The sequence below is a fragment of the Balaenoptera musculus genome, chromosome 20 (assembly GCF_009873245.2).
Source record: "Balaenoptera musculus isolate JJ_BM4_2016_0621 chromosome 20, mBalMus1.pri.v3, whole genome shotgun sequence".
In the NCBI taxonomy this organism is placed as follows: Eukaryota; Metazoa; Chordata; class Mammalia; order Artiodactyla; family Balaenopteridae; genus Balaenoptera; species Balaenoptera musculus.
Genome location: NC_045804.1, coordinates 39,391,530 through 39,416,597, shown reverse-complemented (window position 1 = coordinate 39,416,597; position 25,068 = coordinate 39,391,530). Strand labels below are relative to the sequence as shown.

At 38.8% G+C, this 25,068-nt stretch overlaps 1 protein-coding gene across 2 annotated transcripts; it reads right to left on the bottom strand.

Annotated features, from left to right (window-relative positions):
* Positions 1–10,995: 10,995 nt before the first annotated feature.
* On the bottom strand, positions 10,996–25,031 carry CCT6B (chaperonin containing TCP1 subunit 6B). Of its 2 annotated transcripts, none has more exons than XM_036838068.1 (7): positions 24,865–25,031; positions 23,188–23,251; positions 22,487–22,621; positions 19,282–19,455; positions 13,231–13,333; positions 11,806–11,878; positions 10,996–11,287 (listed from the first exon to the last, which is right to left on the bottom strand). In XM_036838068.1, the coding sequence occupies exons 1-7, from the start codon at positions 24,999–25,001 to the stop codon at positions 11,215–11,217; spliced, it is 759 nt and encodes a 252-aa protein (XP_036693963.1). In that variant the 5' UTR covers positions 25,002–25,031; the 3' UTR covers positions 10,996–11,214. The 2 variants fall into 2 exon arrangements, 1 of the variants encoding a protein (XP_036693963.1); XR_005017962.1 differs by lacking the exon at positions 13,231–13,333 and adding an exon at positions 17,405–17,508 and having other exon boundaries at positions 11,271–11,287.
* Positions 25,032–25,068: the final 37 nt, after the last annotated feature.

Here is a 25,068-nt window from a genome sequence, read left to right as displayed (position 1 = left end):
CCAGGGCGACAGAAGAAACAGGCAATGGGAAAGATCCTTTGAAGCTCATTGCTTTTGAAGCCTTACCTTATGCATCTTGAGCTTTTGTGAAGCACCTGCCAGGCAAGCATATGGCCCAAACCTGTTCCTCAAACTCCACATCAAGATTTATCTCCAAGGTATGGACAGGAGCCAGATTCAGGCCCACAGGCTATTTGTCCAACAAGACATTTGGCTCCATCCTGGCCCAGGCGATGAGCAGACACAGGGCTATGCCAGCTGATTCTTGGACTAAGCAATTGAGAATGTTGAGAAAGTCTCAGAAGGAAGGAGACTGCAGTCATTGCTCATTGTGACTGTCATCAGCTCTGTTCTGTACTGTCAAGGACTCTGCTGAGCATGGAGAAGGTGGCAAGTCAGGTCATGGGAAAACAATTCTTACCATCTGTGGGCTCTGGGGAAATACCAGCACCCTGGTACTTCCCTTCTCTCTCTGTCCTCAAACATAATGCCCCTCAGTAAAGGCTCCAACTCAGGTCCCAAAGTCTCCTTTATAAAGAAAGGCTAATATTCATGAAATAACTAAAGAGCAGCATAGTCAAGAATCCACAATCAAGTCCGTGTTGCAAGGCAACCTGTAAAGACAGCTTAGCAGCATATGTTTGTTTTTCACTAAAAGCACTAAATCAGTGATCTTCTAAATACTAAAACACTGATCTTCTAGTTTCCCATCTCTGTCCCTTTCCTATATAGCCCAAACATCTGGCCAGGCAAAGTATGATTGAAGATTAAATCTAATTCATGAGACACTTGATTTCCTAGTTGATAAGCTTAAAGACCTCAATTTAGCATAGGATAAGGAAAGCAAGGCTATTTACAGAGTCGCTGGGGATATCCTTAATGATTATACCCTGGTTCCCCTAGATCTCGTTGACAATTATATGGGCAGCTGTAAAGGAAGAGTGAATGGATTGTTACAAGGCCTTAATACTTAGTGATATTAAACTGAATTATGTTCAAGAGCAAGAACCCTGGAATGACAGTGATGAGGCTGGGAAGGCAGTAATGTATGACTATCAGGATCAAAACATAAAGCAACACTGATGGCACCAGTAAAGTGATCTCAAAGAAACAGTTATTGTCATGGAAAGGACTGTAAAAAAATATATGGGTAGGAAACAAACTGTTAGGAGGAGAAAGGCAGATGGGGGATAACAGTTCTTGGCTCATGATTCTTTAAGTGAAACTGAGAGATTTATGAAACAAACTTACGATAAAGTCTTTTTTATTTTTAATGGAAGTGTCATGAATTTTTTATGTACTCAAAAGTTGGCTACTCTCCAAAAGAGAAAATTAGTTAAACAACTTGCATTAAAAATATGTAGGTCTGGCAGTTGTAGCAAATAGCAGATTTAGCCAATGTGGACGACCCTCCACCTCACCCTCAATTCACAAACACAGAAAATTGCCAGATAAAATGAAGCATGTTTAAAACTACATACACAATATGAGAGACCACTTCATACTCATTAGGATGGCTATTATTTAAAACAAACAAACAGAAAATGATAAGTGTTGGTGAAGATGTAGAAAAATTGAAACCATTGTACACTGCTGGTAGGTATGTAAAATTTATGGTAGTTCCTCAAAAAGTTAAACACAGATTACAATATTATCAAAAATTTCACTTCTAGGTATACATCAAAAAAAAAAATGAAAGGAGGGACACAAAGAGATACTTACATACACATGTTTATAGAAGCATTATTCACAATAATCAAAAGGTAGAAGCGGGCTTCCCTGGTGGCACAGTGGTTGAGAATCTGCCTGCCAATGCAGGGGACACGGGTTCGAGCCCTGGTCTGGGAAGATCCCACATGCCGCGGAGCAACTAGGCCCATGAGCCACAATTGCTGAGCCTGCGCGTCTGGAGCCTGTGTTCCGCAACAAGAGAGGCCGCGATAGTGAGAGGCCCGCGCACCGCGATGAAGAGTGGCCCCCACTTACCACAACTAGAGAAAGCTCTCGCACAGAAATGAAGACCCAACACAGCCATAAATAAATAAATAAATTTTTTTAAAAAAAAAGTAAAAGCGGGGCTTCCCTGGTGGCGCAGTGGTTGAGAATCTGCCTGCCAATGCAGGGGACACAGGTTCGAGCCCTGGTCTGGGAAGATCCCACATGCCGCGGAGCGACTAGGCCCGTGAGCCACAATTGCTGAGCCTGCGCGTCTGGAGCCTGTGCTCCGCAACAAGAGAGGCCAATAGTGAAAGGCCCGCGCACCGCGATGAAGAGTGGTCCCCACTTGCCACAACTAGAGAAAGCCCTCGCACAGAAACGAAGACCCAACACAGCCATAATAAATAAATAAATAAATAAATAAATAAAATTTAAAAAAAAAAAAAAAGTAAAAGCCATTCATATTTAAAAAAAAAAAAAAAGGTAGAAGCAACACAAGTGCCCATCAACAGATGACTAGATAAATGAAATGTGGTATACACATACAATGGAATATTATTTGGCCTTAAAAAATAAGGAAATTGTAACACTTGCCACAAAATAAAGAAACTATAACATGATGAACCTTGAAGTCATTGTGCTAAGAGAAATAAGCCAGACACAAAAGGATAAATACTATATGGTTCTACTCATATGAGGTACTTAGAGTAGTCAAACTCATAGAAATAGAAAGTAGGATGGTAGCTGCCAGAGGCTGGGGGGAGAGAAGAATGGGAAGTTATTGTTTAATGGGTTAAAAGTTGCAGTTTTGAAAGAATAAAGTTCTGGAGATGAGTGGTGGTGATGGTTGCACAACAATGTGAATGTACTTAATGCCACAGAACTGTACACTTCAAATGGTTAAAATGATACATCTTATGTCATGAATATTTTACACAATTAAAATAAATAGAAAAAAAAAAGAAGAAAAAAAAAACTGTATGGCTGAACTTAAAAGAGAGAAAGGGAGATTTTCCTCAAGAGGAAGCCAAAACAGAGTGATAAACTCTGAAGGTGAACTGTAGAAGCCTGGGAAAAACACAAGATCTGGTCTAGGTGTCAAGCTTTTAATGCCCACACAGAAACAGGGCCACACGAAGGAGGACTTGACACTAGGCCCCTAAATGAAACAGGAGCCTTGATGCTAGACAAACTCTACCCACCTGCCAAGTGAAGCAGTAAAGAAACTTGCTCTGCTCAGGGCTCCTATGAGATATTAAAGCCCAAAGTCTGTACCATGCTCAGGAGCAAATGAAGAATTTATATTACCTAAGTGAAAAAAAAAAGGTAAAAACGGGTCCTGTGCTCTATAAATTGCTGACAGTAGTGCAAATTAGTATAACCCCTAGGAGGGGAATTTGCCAATACTGTTGAAATTATAAAGAATATATAATGCACATACAAAGCAGAAAACAATAGGATAATATTTTCAAAATGCTGAGAGAAAATAGTGGTTAACTTAGATAAACGAAATGTGGTATACACACACAATGGAATATTATTCAGTATTAAAAAAGAGGGAAATTCTAACACTTCCCACAATAGGATGAATCTTGAAGTCATTATGCTAAGTGAAATAAGCCAGACACCAAAGGCTTATACTATATGTAAATTACCACTCAATAGCAGAGGGCAATGAAGACCTTTAGAGGGAAGCAAAACTGAGAGTATTACTACCAGACTTGCACTAGGACTAGGATATACAACAGAAAGAAAGAAAGTGGACCCAGCTGGAAGAGTACAGCTGCAAGAAAGAATGGTAAACAAAGCAATGAGTTAAAAACGAATGGAGTGGGACTTTGCTGGTGGCACAGTGGTTAAGACTCCACGCTCCCAATGCAGGGGGCTCAGGTTCGATCCCTGGTCAGGGAACTAGATCCCACATGCATGCTGCAACTAAGAGTTGACGTGGCACAACTAAGGAGCTGGCGAGCTGCAACTAAGGAGCCTGCAACTAAGACCCAGTGCAACCAAAGACCCAGTGCAACCAAATAAATAAATAAATAAAAATTATGTTTTTTTAAAAAAATGAATGGAGGGACTTCCTTGTGTTCCATTGGTTAAGACTCTGCACTCCCAATGCAGGGGGCCCAGGTTCAATCCCTGGTCAGGGAACTAGATCTGGCACGCCACAACTAAGAACCCGCATGCCACAACGAAGATCCCGCATGCTGCAACTAAGACCTGGCACAGCCAAATAACTAACTAAATAAATATTTTTTAAAACAAAGAATGAAAAATATAAACAGGAACTGTTTTATTGTTGTATAAAACAATAATAATAATTATTATTATTATGACTAATTTAGGGGATTTAAAAGACAAAATGGAACTAAAATATTGAATAAGAACAAATATAAAACAAGAGGCAGACTTCCCTGGTGGTGCAGTGGTTAAGAATCCGCCTGCCAATGCAGGAGACATGGGTTTGAGCCCCGGTCCGGGAAGATCCCACATGCCGTGGAACAACTAAGCCCGTGCGCCACAACTACTGAGCCTGCACTCTAGAGCCCGCGAGCCACAACTACTGAGCCCCTGTGCCACAACTACTGAAGCCCGCATGCCTACAGCCTGTGCTCCCAACAAGAGAAGCCACCGCAATGAGAAGCCTGCACACCACAACGAAGAGTAGCCCCCGCTCGCTGCAACCAGAGAAAACCCCACGTGCAGCAACGAAGACCCAACGCAGCCAAAAATTAAAAATAAGTAAAATAAAATAAATTAAAACAAAAAACAAGAGGGGATGACTATATTTAAAATGTTTTAAGGACTTTGTATTGTTGGGGGGGAGCAGAGAGTTATTAACTATATTAAGTAAGCAAGTTAAAATTTTTAAAGTAATAAATAAGATGTATCATTTCCAAACTAGCAGAGGGAAAACAGGGGTAATAAACTAAATTTAAAAATTGGGTCAATCCAATAGAAGGTAGTAAAGGAGAAAAAGCATAAAAAAGGATAAACAGAAAGTATCAAAATTATATGGTAGAAGTAAATCTAATATATCAGTAATCATAAAAATATTAACTTGTCAGTTAAAAGAAATGTCAGACTGAATTTTTAAAAATAATAAAAATCTAGCTATAGGCTGTTTTTAGAGACATACTTCTAAAAACAAAGAAAGTACTTCAATTAAAATAAATAAATAAATTTTTTTAAAAAATCAACTATATGTCAATTAATAAATATATTTTTTTTTTTTTTTTTTTTTTTTTAAATTATTTATTTATTTATTTATTTATGGCTGTGCTGGGTCTTCGTTTCTGTGTGAGGGCTTTCTCCAGTTGTGGCAAGCGGGGGCCACTCTTCATCGCGGTGCACGGGCCTCTCATTATCGCGGCCTCTCTTGTTGCGGAGCGCAGGCTCAGTAATTGTGGCTCACGGGCCTAGTTGCTCCGCGGCATGTGGGATCTTCCCAGACCAGGGCTTGAACCCGTGTCCCCTGCATTGGCAGGCAGATTCTCAACCACTGCGCCACCAGGGAAGCCCAATAAATATATTCTTAATAAATATATTTTTAAATAAACGCAAAGGAAGTAAATGGATACTAGAAAAATATTATCCTCTCTCAACCCCCACCCACCCAGCCCCACCATACCGAAAAGAGACAGCATCTCTAGAATAATACACAACAAAATAAGGCTCTAAGGGTAAAAGCACCATTTTATAGAAGGTTTCCATAAAAATATAAATAATGAAAACAGACTCAAAAGGAAATAGTAAACTCAAGACCTAAATCAATGAAGAAAATTTTATCAGTAGTCGAAAATCCATCCCTCCCATTTAAAAAACTACTAGGCCAAGACCAAGCTGGCAAGAAAGAGATAACCCTCCATCTTACTGACTCAAACTGTTCCAAAGAAAAGAAAAAGAAGAAGAATTCCCCTACTCATTTTAATAGCCTAGTATGTCATTGATACCAAAATTGGATAAAGATAGTAAACAAGTAAAATTATGGACCAATCCTGCTTATGAATACTTACAAAAACCTAAATAAATATTAGCCTCAAGTCCAGCAAAAAGAGTTAATACAATATTTCATCAAATCAAAAATGTCACTGATTGTAAGACACACCATTACGTTTATACTAAGAAACAAAAATCCTGTCATTTCAGCCATAGCATAATGCTTTCTTATCACTCACACATTTTATTTTATACTCACTGAAGGAGTTTTCAGACTTAGTTACACTTATTTTTATCATTTATCATTCCTATACATTCAAAATGAGGAAAATATAAGCAAAATAAATAACGTTAAGATCTTCATATTGGAGTCCAACTCTTCTAAATCACCTTTCAATTCAGAGTCTTTGATATTTATTCTTGCCATGAAGAGGTGGTAGTATGTAACATTTGTAAAAATAGTTTCTACCATCCTCTCTGGCATTTTCTTCTAAGCCACTGACACATATTCAGAAAGTTTTGCTGCTGAAATTTTCTTACTTTACCAGAAGTTAACAACAGAAAGTTTTCAGCAACAATCAAGACTCCTATTCCTTCCTCAAATGGTTCTTAAATGGCTGTTAACTAAAACGCTAAGGAATCACAGGTAACCAAGTTCAAGCAAGAGCAATTAGAAGAAGCCATTGACTGTAAAACATATTCTACTTACAGAAATGTGAAAATGTAAAAAATCTGCATCTCAGAATCAACAAACATGGTATTTCACAATCAAAGAAGATTTATTTCAGCAATACGAGAATAGTTTAACATTAGAACACTTATTAAAGTAGGTCACCACATTAACACATTAAAGAAAAAAACTCAAAGCATGCAGAAAAGCATTTGATAAAATTCAACAATCATAACTTTTTTTAAAAAACCTCTTAGCAAAACAGAAATACAAAGGAACAGACTTAACCTTATACAGCTGACTACCTGCCAAGATTCCACAGCAAAAACAAACAAAAAAATGGTAAAATGCTAGAAACATCCTCTTTAAAGGCAAGAACAGGAATAAACGTGACTGCCATCATTGCTTCTATCCAATATTCTACAAAAGGTCTTAGGCAGGTGCTTCCCTGGTGGCGCAGCGGTCTGGGAAGATCCCACATGCCGCAGAGCAACTGGGCCCGTGCGCCACAACTACTGAGCCTGCGCTCTACAGCCTGTGAGCAACAGCTACTGAAGCCCGCCCGCCTAGAGCCCATGCTCCACCAACAAGAGAAGCCACCGCAATGAGAAGCACGTGCACCACAACGAAGAGTAGCCCCCGCTCGCCACAACTAGAGAAAGCCCACGCACAGCAACGGAGAGCCAACACAGCCATAAATTAATTAATTAATTAATTAAAAAGGTCTTAGGCAGCTCCATAAAACAGTAAAATAGTAGAGATAGTACAAGGAGTGGAAAAGAAGAAAGAACTAACCAGTTATTATCAACCCAGATAATCCAAAATAAGCTACAATCTATTGCACTAATAAGAGATTTCAGCAAGGTTATGAAGTACAAAAGCCAATATATTAAAGCCCATAGAGGGCCTATAGTACGGCAATGAACAATTAAAAATATAATTTTTGTAAAAGATGGTATTTATAATAGCTTCTAAAAAATAGATAGGAATAAATTTAATCAAACATGTAATGCATTTTTATAGGAAACACTTAAAACTTCACTGAAAACATTTACTAAGAAAAAAAACTGAAGCACTAAGATATCAATAAAGTGATATAAAATATTTATGAGTGGAAGGAATATATATATCTATTTCTACCAGAAATAATCTATAAAGTCATTGAAATTCTAAAATTCTAATCAAAACATATAACTCAACAAGCTGATCCTAAAAGAGGGAAGAGAGATCTCGGAATAGCCAAAACAATTTTGAAGAACATAAAGAAGGGGTTGGGGAACTCAACCTACCATGCATCAAGACTTTTTATAAAGTTTTAAGAATTAAAACAATGTGGTATTGATATAGTAACAATTATCAGAGCAACGGAACAAAATATTTAAACCAGAAACAAACCCAAGTAAAGAAAATTCAGGGACTTCCCTGGTGGCACAGTGATTAAGAATCCACCTGCCAGTGCAGGGGACACGGGTTCAATCCCTGGTCCGGGAAGATCCCACGTGCCGCGGAGCCAACTGAGGCTGTGCACCACAACTACTGAGCCTGCGCTCTAGAGCCCGTGAGCCACAACTACTGAGCCCACGTGCCACAACCACCGAAGCCCGCACGCCTAGAGCCCATGCTCTGCAATAAGAGAAGCCATTGCAATGGGAAGCCCACGCACCGCAACGAAGAGTAGCCCCTGCTCTCCGCAACTAGAGAAAGCCCACGCACAGCAACGAAGACCCAACGCAGCCAAAAATAAATACATAAATACGTAAATAAATAAATTTATTAAACAAAAAGATCAAAGAATATCTCTAGGTAGTCCTTTTTCTAAGGAGAAAGGGTGGGAAAAGCATCTGATGAGGAGGTAGGGGACAGTGGCAATTTAACAACATCCATACTTTCTTATTTCTTTACAGAAAATCTGAAGCAAACATGACAAAACTTTACTATTTTTTAAAGCTAGGTGGAGGGTACAAAGGTGTTTATTATATTTTTTCTGTCCTTTCAGTATATTTTAAGTATTTCATAATTTAAACATTTTACATAGAAAAGGTCTGGGAATATGCATGATATACCCATTTTTAAAGCCCTATCCTATAAAATAAGGATAGAGTCTAAAAAAGATGTTTGTTTATAATGGGGAAAAATTGAAAACAGAATTAGCTAAACAAATTGCAGAACAGCCACACAATGAAATGTCACATAACCACGAAAAAATTATAGTTCAGAAGTGTAGTTATTAACTTGGAAAGATGGTGACAACACATTAACTGGAAAAAAAACAGACTATAAAACTATAGGCTTTCAACTAAGGCATTAAATGGTTAAATGAACTTTGCCCCACATGCATCAGCAGGCCAAGGTTCTATTAATGCACCTGCCATATTTTAATCTCATCAACTTGTGTCCATGGATAGAAGTTAACTACAAGGAGCTTAATAATAATAAAAATTAAAATAGATTAATTCTAGTGTTTTGAATAAGAAAGATATTGCTGTAATACTGATATAGAATAGCTGCATTCAAAGCCAAAAAAAATTATTTCCCAGTGTTGGTGCCAACAATCCCAGCCTTTCCAGATGAGACCTGTTCTATCTAATCATCCAGTCAGACAGCTACCAAAGCACTAGTGTAAATTGCTGATCATATATAAGAAAGAGCCAGGTAAAATATAATAAACTATATTCAAAATAAACTGTCAGGTATCAGTGAAACAAAGCTATACTAACAAAGTGATGCCATATTTATTAGAGAGAAGAGTGGCAGCAAGAAGTTACTAAAGGAATTTTGAGAGAATAAAACATTTTGCCCTGTTACATTTATACCCACTGATAAATCGGAAATTGACTTGGGTACTCTAAAACCTGTGCTCCATATTTTGTTCATTAAAAGTTGCCCAAGGGACTTCCCTGGTGGCACAGTGGTCAAGACTCTGAGCTCCCAATGAAGGGGGCCTGGGTTCGATCCCTAGTCGGGGAACTAGATCCCACATGCATGCTACAACTAAGAGTTTGCATGCCACAACTAAGGAACCGGCAAGCTGCAACTAAGGAGCCCATGTGCCACAACTAAGGAGCCCGCGAGCCACAGCTAAGACCCGGGGCAACCAAATAAATAAGTAAACATATTTTTTAAATATTTTAAAAATATTGCCCAAAACGTCTAAGAATCACAACAGATTCTATTTTATGAAAACTGCAATAGCATACTAAAGGAAAATTGTTTCCTCTACTCACAACCTTTTGATATCAAATGTGTGGGGATTTTCCCACACCAACCAATTCTCCAACTCTCCAGACACAACTGGGTGTCCTACAATTCAATTCTGACATTAACTACTGGGAGTTAGCATAGACCCCACAGAACTGAGCCCCACAGGCTCAGTTCCACAAGACTGTCCTCCACTTCAGACACCAATGAACAAGTGGTGGGTCCCCACGTTACCCACACTTCTGTCCAACTTCTGTTCCCATGACCCCCCCTCCTCATGTTTGATAATTTGCTATACCAGCTCACAGAACTCAGGCAAACACTTACTTACATTTACCAGTTTATTATAAAGGATATTATAAAGAATATAAATAAACAGCCAGATGCAGAGGTATATAGGGCGAGGTCCATAAGAGTCCTGAGTACAGGAGCTTCTGTCTCCATGGAGTTGGAGTCCACCACCCTCCTGGCACATGGGTATGTTCACCAACCTGGAGGCTCTCCAAACCCCATAGTTTAGGGATTTTTTTATGGAGGTTTCATCATGTAGGTATAACTGATTAGTAACTCAGTCTCCATCCCCTTTTCCTTCCCTCCCAGGGTGGGGAGGCTTAAAGTTCTAACCCTCTAATCACACGGTTGGTTCCTCCAACCTGAAGCTATCTAGCGGCCCATCAAGAGTTACCTCATGAGCATACAAAAAGACACTCTTATTAATTCCAGAGATTTCAAGGGTCTTAAAAGATCTTATGTCAGGAACCAGGAACCAAGACTAAATATTATAATAAAAAATGTTCCTATCACCCCTATTGCTCAGGAAATTACAAAGGTTTTAGCAGATCTTGTGCCAGGAACTGGGGATAAAGACCAAATATAGGACTTCCCTAGCGGCGCAGAGGTTAAGAGTCCACCTGCCAGTTCAGGGGACACAGATTCGATCCCTGGTCCAGGAATATCCCCCATACCGTGGAGCAACTGAGCCTATGTGCCACAACTACTGAGCCCACGCACCATAACTACTGAAGCCCGCGCGCCCTAGAGCCCATGCTCCGCAACAAGAGAAGCCACCGCAATGAGAAGCCTGTGCACTGCAACGAAGAGTAGTCCCCACTTGCCGCAACTAGAGAAAGTGTGCGAGCAGCAACAAAGACCCAACGCAGCCAAAAATAATAAAATAAAATAAAATAGGCCAAATATATATTTCTTATTATATCATAATATCACACATACAATAAAGGGTAGGGAGTTAGAACTTCGAGGGAAAAATATTTTCATTAATATTATTTACTGTGAAAGTATTTCTTGTGTTCTTTATACCTTGATGAAATACTTTCGAGACTTATAAGACCACCAAATATAAACTGCATTTATTGTGTAAAAATTAAGAATGGCTCAGGCTCTATAATGGTAGTTGGATGTAAGATGTGCTAAGTCTCAGCTTCTAGAAGAGTTGATTTTGAACTCAATCACCCTTTGAGAGAAGACATACCAGCTCGCATAATTTCATCAGCCAGGAGAATGTTGGTGGCAATCACTGTGCTGAGGGAAAAGATGACAAGGTGAGTAAAGCTTACCAATCCACTCTTATCTTTCCCCCCCAGAAATCTTCAGCTACTAATGACACTTTGTTCTGCAATGATGTTGGTGTGAGATAAGACAAAGCTATTATAAATACAAACATCACCCCTTGCATTATAATTCCAACTCATTTGCTGATAAAGTAGAAGCCTAATTTTATATTCCAGCAAAACTGAGCTCATTTTTAGCACATCATTTGATCTTTTTCCCACTATGCATGTGGTACTATTTCAGTAAATGTCCTTCTTTCCCTTCTCTCTCAAATAAACAGTAAGATTAACATTTCCCATAACATACACTGATAGAACTAAAATCTAAAAGGGACTGTAAAATGACAGCAGCTAGTCTTAATAACTGGATACCATGCCTTTTCATACACTTAGCCATTTTCCACTGTAGCAGGCAAAAATAATAGAAAAATCTTAATGTTATCAATTATGTCCTTAAAAGTCTTTCTCTTTTTATTAATACAAACTTACCAAGAGTGAAGAAGTTGTTTTTTCACACAATAATTATCCCAAACTCCTGCATCTGCTGCTACCATTGGCTCACCTGCAAAGGAAAAACAAACTATTTCAAATCTACAATCTTGATATATTCTGTTAATATTGGCTGTATATTCTAACAATATTTAATATACCACCAAAATTACTATTATCAAGGTCACCAACGACCTCCATGGTGTCAAATCCAAAGGTCAATTCTCAGACCTCATCTATCAGCAGCACTTAACTAACACAGCTGATCATACCCTCCCAACCACTCTTTCTTCACTTGTCTTCCAGGACATCACACTTGCCTGGTTTTTTTCTTTTGTACTAGTGGCTCCTTTTCTGTCTACTCTGCTGGTTCTTCGTCTTCTTCCTGAGCTCTTAATGTCAGAGTACCCAAAGGCTCAGTCCTGTATTCTTCTCTCTCTACACTCACTCCCTAGATGATCTCATCCAATCTTCTAGATTTAAAGCATATACACTCTGACGACTCTCAAGTTTTTATCTCCAAGCCGGACCACTTTCCTGAGCTTCAGATTTGTACATCCAACTGTCTATTTTAAAGTCTCCAGATACTTCAAACTTAACTTTGCCAAAACTCAATGCTGACCTCCGGCCACCAAAACATGCTCTACCCACAGTCTTCTCCAATGCAGTTAATGGCAATTCCAATGACAATTCCTTCCAGTTGTTCAGTTGACTCCTCTCCACAGAGTAGCAAGAGTGATCCTTTTAAACATGTTTAGACCATGTCACACCTCTGTTCAAAATTGCTCCCTATTCCACCACAGAAAAAGTCAAACTCTATACACTGGCCCACACACCCTCGCGTGATCTGACCTTCTATTACCTCTCTCATCTCCCTCCTCCTCGAAAACACCAGACAGTGGCTTTTCCACTAGCTGTTCCCTCTGCCTAGGACATTCTTTCCCTAGTTCCCACGTGGAACTTCCTAACTTTCTTTGATTTTGTTCAACAGACATTCTCAGTGAGGCCTATCCTGACCACCCTCTTCCCATTGAAATCCCCTCCCCACACTGCTGTGCTAGCATTCACAATCATCCTTACACTGTTCCTTTAATTTTTTCACAGAATTTATTACCTTTAAAAATGTTAAACGAACTTATTTATTAAGGTTATTATTTACTGCCTATCTTTCCCTGCTACAACCTAAGCTCACAAGGGAAGGGTCTTTGTTTTGTTCTGTGTGAATCCCGAGTCAAATAACAAGCACTCAATAACTATTTCTTAAGTGAATGAATATTTGCTTTTAAGAAGTTCAAAAGTAAAACAAAGGCACCCAAAATTTAAATATAAAAGTCATCCAAACCTCCACCCCCTTACTTAAGTTTTGGGTCACTGTAGCATAACCTCTTTTTTTATTAAGCAGCTGATTTTTCTTTACTTTCTTACCTGTATTCAAATCTATGCCAACAGGTTGTTTTGATTCTGAATGCTCAACCTGAACTTTTACTAGTGTTTCCTGCAGGTCATAACCAGAATTCTGAGCTAGAACCTTTAGGAATAAAAAATAATAATAAATGTATGTATGGAATTCCTTCATATATATTTGAATATCAGATATAAAAAATAAGGCACTCAGGCTTCCCTGGCGGCGCAGTGGTTGAGAATACGCCTGCCAATGCAGGGAACATGGGTTTGATCCCTGGCCCAGGAAGATCCCACATGCCGTGGAGCAACTAAGCCTGTGTGCCACAACTACTGAGCCTGTGCTCTAGAGCCCACGAGCCACAACTACTGAGCCTGCATGCCACAACTACTGAAGCCTGCACACCTAGAGCCTGTGCTCTGCAACAAGAGAAGCCACCACAATGAGAAGCCCGCCCACTGCAACGAAGAGTACTCGCCGCAACTAGAGAAATCCTATGCACAGCAACAAAGACCAACGCAGCCAAAACTTAATTAATTAATTAATTAATTTTAAAAAGCACCTTGGCATTGAAAAGGAAAAATGGAAGAAAACTAAGACTAGGGTTATGCTTGGGTGGTAGGAATAGAGATAACTGGCGGGGGGGGGGGGGAAGCTTTTTTCCTATTTTCCAAGTGATCTTTCAAGAGAAAATATTTTTATAACTTTTAAAAATTCATTTATACCCAATTAGGAAATGCATTTCTACTTATGAATCTTTTATAACCAATATTTGTTACACATTCATGTAAAGAAATAATTTTTAAAATAGTTAAGCATAATTATAGGGAATTTTTCAAAATTTTCATCTAACTAGATTACTCCAACTCCTAACTGAATGTGAAGATACTTTATTTAGGAAGAACAAAACAAATATATGTTCAGTATTCTTCACTCTTCAAGTCTCCTTCACTCTTCCCCTTCTTCTCACTCTCAGCAAATGATTTTGCTTCTTTGAGAAGATAAAAACACTGTCCCATCACTACCTCTACCAATCCACCTGCACTTGAACCTGAACCTCCTATGACTAGGAATGAATTGCCCATGCTCCTCTCTAAGGTTAACCCCTCTGCTTGTGTACTGTATCCCATTTCCCCTCTCTGCTCCTGCAACTGTCCCCTCTTCCCTCACATCAACTGTTCCTGCCTACAGGAGCATCCTCATCAGGGAACAAACTTGTAATAGTAATTCCCATCTTTAAAACAAAAAATTCTCCTTCAACCCCATTCCCATATTCCCTTCTAGCTACTGCCCCACTTACCTGCTCCCCTTTAGAGCTAAACTCCTCTGAGTTGTCTACATTTGCATCCTCACTTCTTCCCTAACCATTCTCTCTTGACCCCACCTTCAATCTGACTTTCACACTCACCCCTTTATTGAATCAACTTTCATTAAAGCCACCAAAAACTAAACGTTCTCCAAATCTAATGGTCAATTCTCAGTTCACAACTTGCTCATCAAACTGTCAACCACATATGACATAGCAGATTATTCTCTCCTTCTTGAAACACTTTCTTCTCTTACCTCCTGGGACACTATTCTCCTTTGGCTTTCCTCCTATCTCACTGACCACCCCTTTTCAGTCTTCTCTGCTCAGTCCTCCTTACCTTCTCAATTTCTAAACATTGGAGTTTTCAGGGCTCAGTCTTTAAACTTCCTCTTCTCTCTATCTATATCACTTCCCAGATGATCTTATTAACTCTCATAGGGACTTCCCTGGAAATCCAGTGGTTAAGACTCTGTGCTCCCAGTGCAGGGTGCATGGGTTCAATCCCTGGTCAGGGAACTAAGATTCCACATGCTGCACGGCACAGCCAAAAAAATTAAAAACTAAATTTAAAACTCTCATAGCTTTAAGTCATCCACACACTGATGACTCCCAAATAAATATTTCCAGTCCAGACCTCGATCCTGAACTCCTGACACCTCTCTCCAAATTCTTACGCAACATCTCCACATGGACATCTAATAGGCATCAAAAACATAACATTCCCCAAGCTAAACTCTTGATTTATTTCCCCAAACCTGCTCTTCCCAGTCTTCTCCATCCCAAGAAATGGCATCTCTGCTTTTCCAGCTGCTCATGCAAAAACCCAAGAGACATCCTTGAATCCTCTGTTTCTGTCACATTCTATGTGGAACATCAACAAATCCTACTGCTCCTTCTTTCTAAGTATACCCTGATCCAAACCTTTTTTTCTTTTCTCACCTATATTACAACAGATTCCTAACCGGTCCCCTGCTTCTGCCCTTGAACCTCCCACCCTGCTCCACAGTGTACTCCCCACACAACAACCACGGAGATCCTTCTGAAATATAAACCAAGTACTTGTTGCCCTCAGCAATGGTAAGGTAATTTGGACCAACCCTACTACCAAAAGCAACTAAAAATGCTGGATTAAAAACAAAACAAAAAAACCTTAAAAACTCTGCAGAGCCATAAAACAGTAAAGAGCTACAAAAGTTTTCTTTTCAAAACTGAAAACAAAACAGGAACTCCAAGAGGTAAGTAGATAACTGCAACCACTCACCCTAAAGTCATCTGACAATTCAGGCAAATCTGAATTTTGACCTCATAATGAGAGGGGGACAGAATTTTAAAAGTTCAAGGCTCATCCAAAGTACAGAGTATAACAGTAAGACCCTCTTCACATTAAACTAGAACCTCAAAGGCTACATACTCAGGGTACAAACCAGCAGCCCTCACATGGACTTGCAGTTAGAATTCATAACTGGTTATTCAAAAAAACCCTCAAGCTGTGGATTTAGTTTAAAGTCGTCCCTGGGCGGGGCTTCCCTGGTGGCACAGTGGTTAAGAATCCGCCTGGCAATGCAGGAGACACGGGTTCAAGCCCTGGTCTGGGAAGATCCCACATGCCGCAGAGCAACTAAGCCCGTGTGCCACAACTACTGAGCCTGCGCTCTAGGGCCCATGAGCCACAACTACTGAACCCGTGTGCCACAACAACTGAAGCCCGTGTGCCTAGAGCCCGTGCTCCACAACAAGAGAAGCCACCACAATGAGAAGCCCATGCACCGCAATGAAGAGTAGCCCCCGCTCGCCACAACTAGAGAAAGCCTGCACGCAGCAACAAAGATCCAACACAGCCAAAAATAAATAAATTACTTAATTTTCAAAATAAATAAATAAAATAAACACCAGAAGTAGACAAGACAAAACTTTAAATATTGTAATTATCAAACTGAACTATATGTTTAAAGAAATGAAAGGTAAGTTTGAAAAGATCTGCAGGGAACAGGAAACCATAAAAAGTGACAAGGCAGATTTAAGAACGAACCAAATAGAACTTCTATAAATAAGTAAAGACACCTACACATACACACACATATATTAAAAATAAATAAAGTATTTATAGATGAAATATAACATCTGAATTGGCTTCAAAATAATCCAGGTTTGGGCAGGGGGAAGGAAAGAGGAGTATATCCGGGGGATATAAGACTGGCCATATACTGATTATTGATAAAGATGAGTGACAGATACGTGGGAGCTCATTCACTATTCTATTCTACTCTTATATATGTTTAGAGTTTCCCATAATAGAATGTTTAAAATGAGTTAAGTCCAAAGTCAACAAGGTGCTACTCACTCTGAGTACATACATACTCAGACAATGTTATAATTGTCTTACCTCTCTGACCTCACCTTCTACTACTTTTTCCTCTTCCTCTGCTCCAGGCATACTGGAACACCCCAGCACACTTCTGCCTCGGGGCTTCTTCCACTGTTATTCCCTCTGCTTAGAACACTCTTCTTCTAGATATGCACATGGCTAGCACTAGAGACCCCTTTAGCTCTCTAGTTTACTTTCTCATCACAATGATCTTCCCTGACTACCCTAAAATCATGCACATGCTCACATATACAGCTGCTCTAGCCTCTTCACAGCACTTATTAGCATTATTTGTCCACCATCTCTTTTAACCAGAAATGTAAGATTCTTAAAAATTCTGTTTTGTTTACTCTTCATTCCTGGCACCTAAAACAGTGAATGGCTCCTGGTAAGTATGCAATTAATATATGCTGAATGAATAGACTGATAATGAATAGAAGTAACTAACGAAATCAGTGAAAGAATATCTGAAGATAACCAAGTATTCTAGAATCTATGCACTGTTAAAGTTTATATCATTTACTTTGTATCTGTTTCTGATTTATGCTTCATCTCCATGATTTCTACCATGAAGAGATCAATAGGATAACCCGGTCTTCTAATAGCCAAAACAGAATCCACCACAGCCTGGAAGAGAAATGAATGAGAACAGTAAATTATTTGGTCTACTAAAAGAAACCACTGGCCCTAGTAATCTATCACCAGACTAAGCAGATAAAGTGTTTCAGGCTCCAAAACACAGGGCAAGGTCAGAAACTGTCACTTTGTCATGGACACGAATGATAACCAATGCCAATGGATACTTTAGAGCGTACAGGGACTTCAGAGATTATCAGGTCCAAACCCCTTATTTTACAGAGAAGGAAACTAAGGTAAGACTTTAAGAAGTTATGGTCTTAAAACAAGGTCTAACAGGTAGTAGCAGAGTCAGGACTAGAAATCAAGTCTCTTTAACTGCCAAGCCTACTATACAAACACTACTCAAACTTTTCCACCAAAGGACACCTTAATGGAAAAGAAGGAAATGAAATCTAAGGAAAGAGTTCAAATTTGCTGGCTCTAACAAGATGAAATTTTTAAGTCTTATGTTTTACCATGAAACTTTTCCACATCATGCCATAATATATACATGTTTGTTTTTTGTTGTTTTTTAATTTTCATTGGGGTACAGTTGATTTACAGTGTTCTGTTATACATGTTTGTTTTAATGTGAAAATAATGCTTTTCCTCCATCGTAAAGTAAAATTGACACTCCAGAAAGACATGTCTCATTTATTCTGCCAAATATCCCCAGGGATATGCAATTTGAGAAGCACAGCACCACACAGCCTATTGCTTAGCTCAGAAAGTAATATGAAAATAACTGACTACAGAAATTAAATGCTATAGTATAACTATCCTCAAATAAAATAAAAGCAAAAAAACTATACCTTAGAAAAGTTTACTGAGGTAACATGATTTTTGGTTTTGATGACTAATGGGGAATAATGACAAACCTTTGGAAAATGAGAGTATTAGTGTTTCTATAACTCCAAAAGAGAATGGAGGCCCTAATCAGATAGCTTGAAGATTCTGGGCCATGTGATATATGTACTTTAACAGCAGAAAACACAGAAGAGTCTTTATTTAGACTGCTCAGCAAGAAAATGTCTTAATTTCTTAATCTTAATCTCATTTCCCAAGTAGGTTTTCCTATTGGTAAGAATTGACCAGAAACAACTCAGGTGTTTCAGTATTTATATTTCTCAAGGTAAATTAGTAAGATAGAATTCTGATTTCTATGTCAATGTCTTGTGAATTTGGTTGTTATGAACTCATCATTCCTGATAAACTAATATACTCAAGTTTCAAAAAATGCACAGCTGAGGAACAATGATGATATCATCAAACTACAGCTACCTGATAAAAGCCTTCCCAAAATACCCAACTTTGTCCTGATATTATATATATATTCTACCTTTAGAAGTAAACAAGTATACACTTCCCAGATGTGAATATTATCTATCAGATCAATCATGCTCATTAAAGTGGTAACCTTAACTACAAGGCACACTGCCAAAACAACGTCCCCAACCTCACATAATAAATATGGACCTCTAGGTTTGGGAGACCAGTGTGCATCACCCCAACAGCTTCCAAAGCGGGTGATCCATAGGCAGCCAAGTCCCTCCCAACTTTCAAGTTAACTTAAAAGAAGGCTTAATATGACACTTTTGAAAAATTACACATACTGTTCTGACCAATCAAATCTACTCTGTAAATAAGCCTATAAATGTCTGTCTTCTATATTTTGTTGTATGTTCAAAAGAACCACATGCCATAGCTGATTATCTTATAGGAAAAAGAAAAATACCACCATGTGTTAGGCTGTACTCATTCTGCAAGAGTTTAACCACATACCTCTGTTAACACATCAGCCAGTTGAGGATGAACTTTAGTTTGTAGAGGTGTTCCAGCCACATCTAAGAGGATCTCTCTTTTCATCTCTTTTTTAATTTTAACTTGTTCCAAAACTTCAAGTGCCTTTATTTTTGCAACTTCAAATCCTTCAGCTATTATTCTAGGGTGCAGGCCCTAATACATCAACATAAAACTATAAATTATAAAGTTATCCAAAGTAAAAGTAACCAGCCTTTCCTACTAATAGGTATGTCCAAAAAAATTAATTACCTATATCAATGCCACTAAATATAAATGTATGTATGTAATTTGTAATCTTTCAGCGCTTCATATTTCAATCTCAAAATTACAGAAATATTGTTTACAATTTACAACAGTACAAAAAAACTACAGAAGTTCTTTTTATGTCTGAAAACTGTAACACACTGTCGTGTAGTGCTCTTCTGAATGAGCACAGCAGAAAAGACTCCCTGTAGTGTAGAGGAAAAGAACCAGCATTGTTTGGAGAAAAACGACAGATAGGCAGCACCTTCACCAAATGTTCAAAGTTAACATCATAGAACGGGACAAACACACACCATGTGCCTCCAGATATGCTGCATTAAGACCAATACAGCATTTCCATGGCACTCCTGCCAAAGGTTCATAACCTGAGTCTGATCATGAGGAAACAGACAAATCCAAACTGAGGGACTTTCTTAAAAAAAAAAAAAAAAAACAGCCTATTCTCTAAAAGTAGCAATGTCAGCAATGTCATGAAACACAAAATATGGCTCGGGAACTATTCCAGCTTAAAGAAGACTAAAGGGGTATGACAACTGAATGGGACAAGTGATGAAATTTGAATAAAACCTGCAAATTAGATAAAAGTACTTATCAATGTGTTAATATTAATTTCCTGTTTTGATCACTATACTGTGGTTATATATGAGAATTCCCTGGTTTAAGAAACATATACTGAAATACTTAGATCATCATGTCTGCAACTTATTCTTATACCATTAGAAAAATATATGTATATTACTATATATATACACATTCCATATATATATATATATATATATATATATTCATGAAAGAGAGAGAAATGTTATTCTTTGGAATATTCTTGCAACTTTTCTGTAGGTCTGACATTATAACAAAAAGTTTTTTGAAAAAACACTATTGTTTATTCTGAAAAATAATACATAAACTTATTGAAAGCTGGAACTAGTTCTAATTTATTCCCTTCCTCCATTCCTTTATGTCAGTCCTATAATAACTTTCAAAAGTTGACATTTATTGAGCATTTGTGCCAGGCACTATTCTAAGGGATTTACATGTATTATTTTAGTCTTTTCAACACTATGAAGTGGGTGTTTTTATCATTCCTGTTTCACAGATGAGGAAATTTAGGCTTAAAGGCTTAGATCACCAGGCTAGTAAGAGCCAGAGCCAGGATTTAAACCCACAAGGCCTGACGCCAGAGCCTGTGTTATTAACCATCTTCAAAACATTTCCTCAGCCTAGGACCTCACAACTTCTCACCTAGACTACCAGGAAAACCTTCAGTCTTGACTCCCTTAAAACTGTCCCCCAAATATTTAAAATGCCAATCTGACCATATCACTCATTCATATGTCAGTATGAACATTCTTCTTGGTTAGTATATTACATGCCTGTTCACTACTGTCCACATCACTTTAAACTCCACCAACACCAGACTGCTTGTAGCTCTGCACACACACCAGTTTGCTTCTTTTCTCTGTGCCTTTGCTCATGTTGTTCCTTCTGCCTGGAATGCCATTCTCTGCACCCTTCACTCTTTCATCAGGTTCACTCCTCACCCCTCACTCTTTCATCAGGCTCACTCCTTCTAATCCTAAAGATTCAGCGCAGGCCTATTTCCTCCAGGAAGTGCTTCCTGACTACCTCAGGCTAGTTTAGGATACCCCTCCCTCCTCAGTGTTTCTATCCCATCCTGTGCCTAGCTCTGTCACTGCACTGTCACACAGTTTCATAACTATGTCAATGTCTGTCAGCATCTCCCCTTCCCTAGGAAGCTAGGAAGCTTCCTAGCCCAACCTTAATTTTGTTTAGGTATCTCTCTTCCTCAGTGCTTCAGAGGAAGCTGACCCTATCCCTAGCTCAAGGGGCAGATCCTAATTAGATTCAGTCAATTTCCCGAAAAAGTGTCACTGGTTTGGGATGGACATAAGACCAATGTTGGCCCAATCATATAAAGGAAGGACTTTTATTCTATGGCTGGGTGAATGGTTTTCTCTTGCCCTCTCCTGCTGAGTGTTAGTAAGGAGAACAGGTAGCCCTGATTTCTTCTGACAGTCTTTCATCCAGGATGGGAATAAGCCCATGATGAAACAGCATTACAAGTGGAAGAGCTAAGAGACAGAAAGGATCTGGGTACTTGATGACTGAATGAATTTTTTAATCAACTAACCCTAGAAGCCTGCTTTATTGCTGTATTTCCTGTTACGGGAGATAATTTTTTTATTGTTTAAGTGACTTTTAGTCAAGTTTCTACTGCTTACAGCTAAAAGCATCTTGAGATAAGTTGCAGGTACTGAATTAATAGACAGATCCCAATACTAAATGAAACACAAAGTGATCCTTTTAGCACTTTGAAAGGACAGGTTATGCTTTGCTAAAATGGTCCTTGAAAGAGCAAAAATTCAACTGCTTAATTAGAAAAGACAGATAAGTAACACAAAGAAAACAATACAAATTGAACAAAGGCATGGAGGTAGAAATGTATGTAATGATTTCAGAGGCCAGTGAATGAAGGAGTCTGGCTAGAGGAGACTGTTTATAAAGGGAAATAAAACTAGAAAAGTAGGTAAATTCACAATGTGGAAAATCTTCAATAATTCTTCTCTAGTTATTTTTTAAAAGGTGCATAATTTGGTTTCAACTTTCTCAGTGATGTTTTCTTTCTTAGGCCATTAGTCATGGGTACATGGCTAATTTTTTCAACTTTTATATATATCTCAAATATTTCATTTTTTAAAAAGGTATATAATTTCAATAAAAGGCATTATTTTGACTAAAAATTTCATTATTATTTCCACTTATAATTGTCCAAAAGTATCTTGATAAAAATTAACTTTTGCCCTCTAAAATTAAACCATTTTACTAGCAAAAAAATAAATAACTTTTTATTCAAAATAAAGTACCACATGAATGTGCATTCTAATTCTAATTCTAATACCTCAGAAATGTAAAGATCAGCTTGTTTTAGTAACTCTCTGATAATTAGAACATTTGAAGTAGTACCATCTCCTGTAATGTCATCCTGGGCTGTTGCCACTTTTGCTATCAAGGAAGCTGTTGGGTGTTGAATTTGCTGAAAAAAGCAAGCAACAGATTAAAAAAGAGAGAGAATGAGATAAAGAAATGGTCCACCAAAAACAAGATAACCTAAGGGTCAACAGTAAAATTAAGAAATGAAATAAGCTTCATTCTATAAGTTCACAAGTTTTATATTATCATACATAATAAATGTCAAAACGAAAAGTTAAAAACTGAGAACTAATGAGGTTTGAACATTTTATAAAAGAGTCTCTGCTTCGAATGCAATGACATTTCCAAAATAAGATTAAATCCTTCAATCTTGAAGATGAATATATGTACTAAACTTGCAAAGGATTTTTTTTCCCATGATTACAAAGGACATAATGCATTGCCTTTAAAAGATGTAACAAATTTGGAAGTATCCCTAAGCTATTATTTGCACTACACAAAGATTTGAAAACAGCCAATAGACTTTATTTTTTCCTAAGGTTTAATCCAACAAGCATATCTCATGACTGCAGTATTTAGCTGACGGCCTTGGTTTAAGGATATACAAAGTGTACTATGTTCTCAGTTAAGGCTTATTAAAGGTTTATTAAGTCAGCAACATCAGCTCACCATCTCATGGAGCAGTACGTTGCCATCTTTGGTGAGTTTGATGTCTCCTGCACCAGAAACAAGCCTGTTCAGAAAAAAGTGGTTATAAACTTCATATAGCAAGAGCCAAACAAGACACTCCCAGTGTTAGCCACTCCACTATCCTTAATATAAGTAACTGGGTGTGGAAAACTTCCATTATACCATGGGGGATACCACAGTAACTACCACAGAATCACTTCTCCCCAGATGGACTGCCATGGTGATTTCATTCCAAACAGCACATTTACAAGTTTAAGGACAAGAGCAGTCCGTGAGTTATGAACAGTGGTTTGGTACCTGGAAGAGTACTTGGAAGTCTACAAACCACAAATTTGTGAACTTTCTGCAGGTTTCTTACTTTGTGAAATGTTACCATTCATTCACTCAACTAATTTTTTCCCTCACCCCTCACGTTTATTAGATCAAGTTCTGTCAACGCTACAACCTAAATGTCTCTTGAATCTACCCCCTCCTCTCCATCTCCACTGTCATCATCATCTCTAGTCTGGACTACTTAGCATCTTGGTATCTCTGAATTTGAATTTACCCTCCACACTGCATTTATCTTTTTAAAAGGCAATGTGATTCAGTCAGTTCCCTCACCAAAAATCCTTCCATGATTTTCATGTTCTCCATCACCTTCAAGATAAAATCCAAACTATATAGCAATGACATAGCTTACCTTTCCCAAGCTGGGTAATGTCTATTTTTTCTACCTCTTCTACCAAATGAGATCTTGTGGGCAAAGCTTGTGGTTCCCTTACTACATCATGTTTGGTTTTGTTTCTGTTGGATTTACACCACTGAGCTTCTCTTGTTCCTGAAGTTACCCTATCTAGAAGGCCTTTACTCCCTTCTCCAAATGGAGAACTCTAATTCGTTTTTCAAGACTGATGAAGAATCCTCTGTTATTGAGAAGCTTTCCCTTCTCCCTTCTGCCATCAGTTATTAGTCCCTTTCCTCAGTATAATGGTATATATATAATTAGCACATTCATCTCTACCAGAACTCCTTAAGAATAGAAACTGTATCTTGGTCATCTCTGAGTTCCCAGCATCCCAGTTAGTACATACTCAGTGCCCTCTTTTACTGTTAATATTAATTACTTTGCTCATTCCTCGGAGACTGTACCTCTCTCCTCTTACACCTCTTTGCCCTCACTAGTCTCTTTCCCTCTCTTCTAAAGAAAATAATGGTCCTAAGTAAATATATGCTGAAAGAGCGTTCAACTTGCCTAGGGACGCATAGCTAAAGCGGACCTTGGATTTGAACCCAAGCCTGCCAGGTTCCAAAGCCCGTGCCGTCTCCAGTACAACACACTGCCAAGCAAAACCCAAACTCTTAAACAGCAGGACAGCTAGATGGCTTATGTTTCATATACGACACTAAATGAACTGACTTTCTACTTGCATATGAACCTTAACAAGAAGTCGGGGGCCAGGGAGGGGGTCACAGTCGGCCCTTTCTTCGGGTAGCATTTCTCCTCCTCTCCCACCAGGCTAGAAATGAGCTCAGGGCAGGAATGAGAACGAGGGAAACCAGGCCCACAAGTGCGTCCACGTCGCTCCCAACTCTTTGTGGAACGTCTGCCTCACAGCGCGCCCCGACACCCAACGAACCCCGACGCCCTAACCGCCGCTCCAACCGCCGTCTCACATTTTCATGGTTCCCTTGGGACCCAAGTTGGTCCGCAGCACATCCTGCAGCCCTCGGGTGGCGCATATATTGACTGACAAGGCCGCCTGGGCCCGGGCCACCTCAGCCTTGGAGTTTATGGCTTTAATCGCAGCCATGGCCAGACAGTAGAAAGAGAGCCCCGCCGCCTCCGCCTAAAGCGGCCTCAGCTGCTACTCTGAGGGA